This window comes from Zea mays, chromosome 3 (assembly GCF_902167145.1).
Source record: "Zea mays cultivar B73 chromosome 3, Zm-B73-REFERENCE-NAM-5.0, whole genome shotgun sequence".
Classification (NCBI taxonomy): domain Eukaryota; kingdom Viridiplantae; phylum Streptophyta; class Magnoliopsida; order Poales; family Poaceae; genus Zea; species Zea mays.
This window is the reverse complement of record NC_050098.1, coordinates 124271593-124281115: the sequence shown is the minus strand read 5'-3', so window position 1 is coordinate 124281115 and position 9523 is coordinate 124271593. Positions and strand designations below refer to the sequence as shown.

Sequence of the window (9523 nt, the reverse complement as noted above, 5' to 3'; positions counted from 1 at the left end):
ATGGGTCGCGACGTTCTCCAGCAGACTTCACTACAGCAGCGAAGTACTTATATGAGCTTATCAGACGGACACTCCTGCCGAGGATGGGATACAGGGAGGCTACCACTCATATTCAGCTTTGGCTCCTTGGTGCCCTGGTATCCCACTCACAGTTTGATGTTGTGGACTTCCTGATCTGTGAGATCGAGGACACTGTTCTGGATGGGATTCGTGCTCGTCGGCAGCTACCTTATGCTCACTACTTATGCCACATCTTTGCGCAGCTGATTCAGCCACCTCGCTTTCAGAGCACCCTTGAGGCCTCACGCCTTGTATTTGGATCTTACCGTCCTGCTCCTGAGATTCCAGTGCCCGCTTATGCTCCTGTGTTTGACTCTCAGGCCGAGGATGCAGCTCTTCGTCAGTTTGACACTCAGGGTACAGCAGATGATGATGATGATGATGATGATGATTTTGGGGTTCCTCCTCCACCTCCGCCTCCTATGCCTCCACGCTCCCATGATCATGAGGCTGGGAGCTCTAGTGCTGCCCCTGCTACTCCTCAGGCTATGGACCCTGCTCTTGCTTCGATTCTCCAGACTCTCACTCAGCAGCAGGCTCACCTGGCAGCCGAGCAGGCCCGTTTATCAGATAGGATGCTCTCGATGTTTCAGAACATGCAGGACAGGCAGGATGCACTTCAGCAGCAGCTTATTCAGGATAGGGCAGAGAATAGGGCATTCATGGCCCTCATGCTTCAGCATTCTGGTATCTCCGCACCTCCGGTTCAGTCTGTTCCCCCTCCTCCGCTTCACGCTCCAGTAGTGCCTTCGATCTTGTCTGCACCCCCTGCTGGTACCTCTCCGCTCCGGCCGGTCACCTTGGCGTTCACTTCTCCGGTTCTCAGGTCTGTCTGCCCGCAGCCGCCAGTGCCACCAGCATCTGCTGTTACCACTACCGCTGTGGCAGTATCTGTGACCGCTTCTGTTCCGGTAGCTCCTGCAGCGCGGCCTGCGTCCGAGTCAGTACCAGCTCCAGCTTCTACCGCAGATCCTGGATCCGAGACTGACTCTGACCCTCCGTCGGCGTTCGCTCTGCTACCTCGACCTCGACCGGATGCGCCCCCGCCGCCTCCTCCTGCATCAGATGTTTAGGTTCAGGTCCCTTTTGGTGTTTGACGCCAAAGGGGGAGAGATATGAGTTGTGAGAGCTAGGGGGAGTTAGAGAGTTAGTAGAGAGTCAGAGTCATTTTGATGTAATATATGTGCTTGCTACTCTCTGTACTAGCTTTATGTTTTTGGCTCACAAACTCGTCATATACTCTCGTTGCGTATGTTTGACTGTGTGTACTATGTTTTCACCTTATATCATATCACCAGTCTTCCAGCTCTTGTTTCATTAATTTACTTTCTCTTTTATATGAACAAGAATCTTATGATGTGTATGCGCTCACTCTTATTATTATGGTACACATTCTTTCTGTCAAAGATTACTGAGTATAACTAACCATTCTTTCTATTGACAGAATCTTCAAAACAAACTACTCTCACAAAACTTGTAGGGTTGTCATCAATCACCAAAAAGGGGGAGATTGAAAGCATCTAGGCCCCTGGTTGGTTTTAGTGATTAATGACAACGTAATATTATATGTGACTAACGTGTGTTTTGCAGAGACAATGGTAAGTTAGGTCGCATGACAGGTAAAAGTACTACAACGGTGAAAACAATCCCGGAGGTAAGAACTCAAAGCGACGGCTAAAACGACGGAACAAAAGGTGAAGGTCTAAGGAGTCCGAGTGTCAAGGAGATGTGGACACTCGCGATTTAGTTAGGTCTTTTATTCTCTTTTAGCCGTACTATAAAGAGGGGTTGTCGATGAGTAGTTTGACCAAGAGAGTTCTAGTGTAGTGTTGGTGCACAATCACACTCATATACAGTGCTAGGTGTCACTCTAGAACTCACACACAAGTTAGAACGAAAACCGATTTGAAAAACAGCTGAAAACAAGATTTAGTGTTTCTGGCTTAGGGGCACCGGACTGTCCGGTGTGCACCGGACTGTCTGGTGCACCCTCTGCCATGTGGGGCCAGGCTGGTCCACGGCAGAGTTTTCCCAGTCGCAGAAACCCGAGAGCGCAGTCTTCGGAAATGAATTTTAGTGGCACACCGGACATCGCACCGGACTGTCCGGTGTGCACCGGACAGTGGACTGTTCACTGTCCAGTGCGCCATGAGTCCAACGGCTCTGTGTCAGAACTAGCCGTTGGAAGTGACCGTTGGCGCACCGGTGGCGCACCGTTGGCGCACCGGTGGCGCACCGTTGGCGCACCGGTGGCGCACCGGACTGTCCGGTGCGCCATCGCGCAGCACATTGCCTGTAACGGCTAGTCGGTGGGTGAGGGCTATTTATACCCCCTCCACCCACCATATTCAATGTCTTGCACTCCACATTTATTCCAGCACCTTGGTAGAGTATTGCAAGCACCAAAAGCCTAGTGAGGAGATTAGAGAATCATAATCCGCGCTTGTTCCTCATTAGCGCTAGTGAGAGCCACCTAGAGCACACACCACTTGCATTAGGCTTCTCTTGGTCAAGCGAAAGTCTATGGCTTGTTACTCTTGGTGATCGGCATCACCTAGACGGCTTGGTGGCGTTGGGAGCTCGGTGATCACCGTGAAGATCTTGTTGGTGACCCGACTCAAGTTTGTAAGCGGTCTCGAGGGATCCACCGCGCCGGAGTGGCAAAGGATCATCTCGTAGTGAGCACTTGGTTCTTGCGAGGACCAAGGGGGAGCGATACCCTTGCGCGGGTGCTCCAACGAGGACTAGTGGAGAGTGCCGACTCTTCGATACCTCGGGAAAAATTGGAGGAGTCTTCTAAACTTTGCTTTACATTCCGCACTTAATTCAAGCACTTTACATTGTGTATTTGTTTAGCAAGTATTTGAAGTATTATCTTAGCTTTGTTACATTTCTAGTATTATATTCTTAGTGCTAGTTGTTGGGGTGAAGTTGGGCTCTTGTTTAGCTCTTGCTTAGGTTTTAATTAGTGTTGATTTTTAGAAAAGCCCAATTCACCCCCCCTTCTTGGGCATCGTGATCCTTTCAGGTATAATGAAAGACAAATTGCAGATGATCAAATGGACTTGGATTGATCAAGGGGGAGTGTTACAAAATATTGTGTACAAACTGATCAACCCCTATCTGACAGTTTTCTCCCAAGGGACACACCCCTTGGGAGACACTGTATCCATTGTATATAAGAGATCCTATCTGCAATAAAGTAGACAACTGTCATTTCTCTCTATCTACTAAATCTCGTTTTCACTAAGTTCCAACACTAGCAAAGCATTCAATTGAACATTACATTGTAACATTTTTTCTCAAAATTGTATAGAAGAAAAATCATTTTACTTCATCCAGATGAACATTAGTTTGGAACACTAACTTGGAGCTAGAAAATCGTCCTCGCAGGGACATCATTTAAAACTTCTTATGCCACCTCTTTAAAATAGTACTACACAAAAGTAGCTGCTTCTAAAAAAGACAGCTTCAGTTTTTTATTTGATTGGTTGACTTTATGTTTTTTTGGTGGCAGAAACATTTCTCAAAAGTTCAACCATGCACAACATTACCTTGCATTGATTAAAGTAACATCAATTGTAGGCCATGCAATCATGTAAGGTCTATATTCTGCTCCACGATAATGCCGAATTCTTTTGGAGGCATCAGCCCTATCAAATCTCAACTTTGATGGGTCATTTGCAAGGTTCCTCCGTCTTGAATCATGCATGCAATTCTCATCAGCAGGAACATAAGGCAGAGAACTGACAGCTTTGGATAGGCTTGCAAAAGATCTGGAAGTGAGCTTTGCCTTGCATCCGTTGACCCCTGGATTAGCCTTGGAACCAGGAGTAGCAGCAGACAGGCATGTAGAGAAACAAATATTTCAGATGAAGTTTAAGCAGTGACGACAGGTGACAAACAACCTCCAGTTGCCTGGAGAAGATCAGGATGCACCCAAAAGGTACCAATTTACTATAGCAATTTGACCTGTACGTTACTTGCTGTAAATTCAGGGGCTGATAAGCCCACCGCTACAGATACAACATGAAAACTTCCTCAAGCCCACACCAAAACAGCTCCTAGCACCCTATCTAAAAAGTAACAATACCATATCATACGAAACTCCCAAAAGAAATCGTTTCTCCAGGAACAACAGTATTGCAGCTAAAAGAAATACTGTCGGCTAACAAAAAAAAAGCTAATCTCTGATCTACTCCGATCTCAAGCACCCACCGGGAAGCAAGAACCTGAACTTGTCTGCATTCTTGATCAGATGGGAAGGCAGATGCACGGCGGACCCTGACTTGGGTATCGGCCCCATCTTCTTGAAGAGGTCGGCGAATGTGTACTCTTCAGGCAGCATGTCGAACAGGTCGTCCCCGTTGCATATGATCTTCTGGATTCTGTCTGGGTTCAGGAAGCTTTTCTGCTTCACTCGGTCTGCATGGCTGTACGCCTTCATCTTGAAAACAAACTCCTTGATCTCCCTGAAGCAGAAGCTGCAGTGCCAGCCGGCGTCGGCCAGGATGAAGTTGCTCTGGCGGGAATGGCGGTACGATGTGTGCTCGTTGTACACGTGTGCCGTCGCCCTCCAGCTGTTGTCGTCCACAGGAAATTCGAAGGAGTACATATAGTTCTTCATCCCAAGGTGCATTACCGGTGGTATCCCGTCGCACCACTTGAGCAACTGCACGGTCTCGGGGGTAGGGATCTCGTCAGCATCAGCCATGATCAGGATATCACCGGCAGCAATACCCGATCTTCGTATCAGCATATTGAGTGAGCGACGGTGATAGGCCTCGACATGGAATGGTTGGCGACGAGAACCGGTATCCAGCTCTCCAATAGAAAGCATGTCGTAGACAATCTTTGATCCAGCAAACCCAAAACGGCTGAAGTTTTCGTAAAAGGAGAGTGACTTGGGGATGCCGGTGAAGGTGGAATTGGCCTCAAGGATGACAAACCTGTCAACATGTGGAAGGAGCTCGTGGTAGCGGATTTCTAGAATATCAAGCTCGTTGCTGAAGAGGACAGCGTCGAAGACGCGGCGAGGGGCGGGGAGGATGTCCCAGCCATGGAGTTGGCACAGCTGGGCCATGGAGATGTTGGGTGCATAGTAGTGTGGGATGCGGGTGAATGGTTTAGGCGGCGTGTCCCACAGTGGGCGTAGAAGGTAGGAGATACTTTGGAAGTACTGGGTGACAGCAATAACAGACACAGAAAGAACAAGAACAAACGGTATCAGGAACTTGAATTGCAGGATTTTCCGTCTAGTTACGGGCAGATGAGGCAAGTCTCTGGCCATGAGAAGGCCTTGTGTCTAAGACAGAGAAAGAAATGGGCAGGGTGTCTGATTAGCATTCAAGAGTGCTCCAGATTCTCTATCTTGCCGAGGGTGTGGCAAAAATCCGAATCTGAATGTAATCTGCATTTTGCAAGAGAAGGCAGAAAATAATAAGAAAAATAGCAGTAGTGGCATAAGAACTGAACTATGCAGATTATTAAACTATGCATATACAGGAATAATGATATGAGTTACAGACAGGTTCATGCGCGCTTGTAAATTTGCAATACAACTGACATGTTCTTTAATAAACATCTAAAAGGAGAGTACAACACGGAACCATGGATTGATACACACTAAGACAAATGGTCCACTACCGTTCTACCAATCATTCCAATAATAAAGGATACAAAAGAACAGCATGCACTAAGGCCAGCAAAGTTTATCAGAGAACCACAAAAATCCCTAACACAAGCCATGACCTAGCCATGTGATTGTCCTTACTTCTGAGTACTCCCAGGTTCCAATTCCAACAGCATAAATAAATAATTAAGGGAAATCAGCAATCAGGCCTAGCGAGATGGGCCGTACATGTACACTGGTGAAAGATCAACGGACCACTACGAAAAACGCATTTCCGTTCCAGCAGCACAAAGCAAGCAGGCAACCCTGTGCTACCCGAACCAAATCATCGCCTAGGCTAAATCCAAACACGGCATTTGTCTTCACCAATCTGCCACATTTTGGAGCGCATATCGATGATTGGATATCTCCCCACTGAAGAACGGATCTCTCATTCTTCTCTTGAGCTGAACGATCGGAAGGCTAGGTAAGCATTACTGCACGCGTCAGGGGCAATGCAAACAAGGTGGGAGGAATCTAACGAAAAAACCAGCTGCCGCGCTCTGCCGCCGGCACGGATTGCCACCAAACTGAATCTAGAGGAACCAAGCTTGCTTCATACGGCTCCTCCTAATCCTAAAGAATAGGCCCCAGCTTTCCGACCGAGATACCCCCGAGACACTTGCGAAATGGAATGAGATCACCCCAGTTGGTGTGGGGTGACAGCTGACAAGAACAGGGGCAGACGGAGACGGTCACCTCAACGAGCCGAGAGGAGTAGAAGGCGGGGACGCCGGGGAGCTCCTCCCATCTCTGGACAACCTGACGCGCCTCCGCTCCCTCCTGCTCCTCCCCCAGTCCTGTCTCATTTAACCCTGACCTCCGCTCCTCGTTTCCTCCGGTCCTGCCTTGCTTGTGCGCGCACCCTCCTGGACTCCTCCGCCAATCTCTCTCCAGCCGCCCGCCTATTTCTGTCCCGTCCTCCTCCTCCCGCCCTCCCCTCCGATCCAATAGCCTCCGTGGGGGAGCATGAGGAGCAGCTGCTGCTAAATTTAGGCCCCTGGGCACCTGCGGAATTTGCTTTTTGGGAGGGTTTTTCGCTTTTACGTACGGGAGAGAAAGTGATGAACTGGGTGGATTTGATCTTGGGGCCTGGTGGGATATGCGATTGGATTTGGGCTTTTGCCACTCCACTGCTGCACTGCAGTACCCGGCTGCTCGTTTAGGCTTTTGACCAGTGCTCGTCTACTCGTTCGGCGAGCCTTTTGGATGTCTGCGCGGATGTTGGATTGGATGTCTGCAAATTTAAAATTATCCACATTCGTATTTCTGAAAAAAATACTAATATAAATATCCGTATTTGTCTTTGATTTTAATATGGTCAAATGGATGAACCTGAATTTGATATCTAGTATTTTCTCTATCCAGTTTCTAGATTTGTATTCGATAAAACTGTGAAATATCCAATATTATATGTATCCACGAAGAAAAAAGTATTCGATAAATCACTTAAAAATTATTTTTTATCACTAATTACATATGATTTCAATTTTTATAATGTACTAAAAAATGGTGTATTTTAAAATATTTGTTGGGGGCCTTCTTCTGCGCCGAAGGTCCTATAAGCAAAAACATCTTCGGCAGGATGATATGCACGTAGACATAACACGAAGGTATATGCCGAAGCTACAACCCAGAAAGCTTCGGCATAATGACGCGCCTTGAGACGAAGGGCGGCACCGACTTAAAGAGGAAAAGACTGTTCAGTCCCTGGTAATTTGTGTCATGTTTGTAATTTGTTATCAAGAACATAAATATAATTTCGACCGGGCTGCATCCCGTGCCTATAAATAGGTGAACAGTATTCATGCTGACTTGTATTCACTCGCACGTCACACCTGTATTCTCACCTTCTGTCAAGCCGAAGGTATAAATGTAATTTAATATTGTTCATGTTTATTCATGATGATATAATAAAAATATCTTAATGATGCCATATGATAATCCATATTGTTTTTCATGTTTCATATGCTTCTACTTTCATTATTATATATTGAGATGATGAAGGTACATCCTTCATGACTTTCGTCTGAAGATCATTATATCCCGAGGGAGATAATGTTTCGAAGGACGAAGGTCTTTAACCATTAATATTTTTTGTTGCCTTGTTCTTATCTCATAGCATTTGAGAACAAGTCCCTAACATTGACGCCCACTGTCGGTGAACTCACTTCCACTGTTGAGCTGATGGCTTCGTTCAACAACCAAGTTGTAGCACCTTCGGCTACGAAGCTGGTGCTCCCAATCACGGGCGGCTCAAGTTCAGAGCCAGCCAACAAGAAGTAGAAGAAGGAAGCGCAAAGAAGAGTGCAACATGTTGGGGTGCAAGGACCCTTCGTCAGGTCCAAGTGGTCCCACATCCCAATCACCTTCTCCCAGAAGGATCTTCAGCTAAAAGACTATCCTCATAATGATGATATGGTCATATCTTATGTCATCAAGGGATTTCTGGTTTACAATGTTTTGGTTGACACAGGCAGTGCAGCGGACATTATATTTGCAAAGGCTTTCAGGCAGATGCAAGAACCAGAGGAGAAGATTCATGATGCTACACATCCTCTTTGTGGCTTCGGAGGACAGCAGATTGTGGCACTTGGCAAAATCACAATGTCCATTACTTTCGGTTATGTCCACAACACAAGAACTGAACAAGTTGTTTTTGACATTGTCGACATGGAATACCCGTACAATGCAATCATTGGTCGAGGAACACTAAATGCCTTCGAAGCAATACTTCATCCAGCATACTTATGCATGAAGATACCTTCGGAACAAGGGACCATTGCCATCCATGGAAGTCAAGAAGCTGCCAGAAGGGCCGAAGGGAGTTGGACAGATTCAAAGGCAATCCACAATATAGATGGAGCCGAAGCTTGTCAACAATATAAGCACAAAAGAGAGAAGGCTGCTTCGGCAAATCAGCCGAAGCCTATGCTCCTATGTGAAGATATAGCAGATCAAAGGGTACTGCTGGGATCTCAGCTATCTGATGGGCAAGAAAAAACCCTGCTAAGGTTTTTGTTCAACAACAAAGATGTAACGCCCTGAATTTGAGAGTTGAATTTTTTCTTTCTCCAGCACTCACCAAACTCGGGCATTACCTTTCCTCTTTCTTTTTCTTCTCGCTATGCCTTGTTCTTTTTCAAATATTCTAGCGAGATTTAGCTCGAGACCTTGTGTGACAAAACCCTAGAAATATTTTCCTCGGTTGTTGCATCATGCCGGACCATGATTTTCTTGCTTGTGGTTGAGTGATTTGTGAAAAGCATTCTCGGAGTGGAACCTAGAGCTAAATGGGAAAATTAGGAAAAGAATAAAAGGGGAATTCCCTCCCTCTTCCCCCCTTTGGGTCGGCTTCCAGCCGCGGCCCAGCCGGCGCCCCCGCCCCTCCCCTCCCCGCCTTGGGCCCCGCTTGGCGGCCCAGCCGGCGTGCACGACCCAGCTGTGACCCAGCGCCCCGCCGCGTCCCCCCTTGCGTGCAGCGCGCGGTCGGTTGAAACCACCACCGCCGCCACCGCCACCCCTGGTGGGGCCCACCCGTCAGCCCCACCCCCTCCCCAAACCGCCTCTCTCTCTCCCCCCTCTACTCCTCGCACATGTCTCCTTCTTCCCCATGCAGCTCGTTTCCTCCTCCTCCTCCACCTCGTCGCCGACCAGAACTACCCCCTCAACGCCGGCCTCCCCCCCGCGGTAAGCCCCCTCCCTCCTCTTCCCCTCGCGCCCTCCCCTTCGCGCCCCAGCCCGCGGTGCCCTGGCGCCCCCGCCCCCGCCTCGCCTCTCCCCGCGGCCTAG

The 9523-nt window shown here is 48.0% G+C and overlaps 1 protein-coding gene across 1 annotated transcript; it reads right to left on the bottom strand.

The window, feature by feature from the left end:
- Positions 1-4016: 4016 nt before the first annotated feature.
- On the bottom strand, positions 4017-6777 carry LOC100501240 (beta-14-N-acetylglucosaminyltransferase family protein). Its single transcript, NM_001196015.2, has 2 exons — positions 6431-6777; positions 4017-5470 (listed from the first exon to the last, which is right to left on the bottom strand). The coding sequence occupies exon 2, from the start codon at positions 5348-5350 to the stop codon at positions 4256-4258; it is 1095 nt and encodes a 364-aa protein (NP_001182944.1). The 5' UTR covers positions 5351-5470; positions 6431-6777; the 3' UTR covers positions 4017-4255.
- Between the last annotated feature and the right edge of the window lie 2746 nt (positions 6778-9523).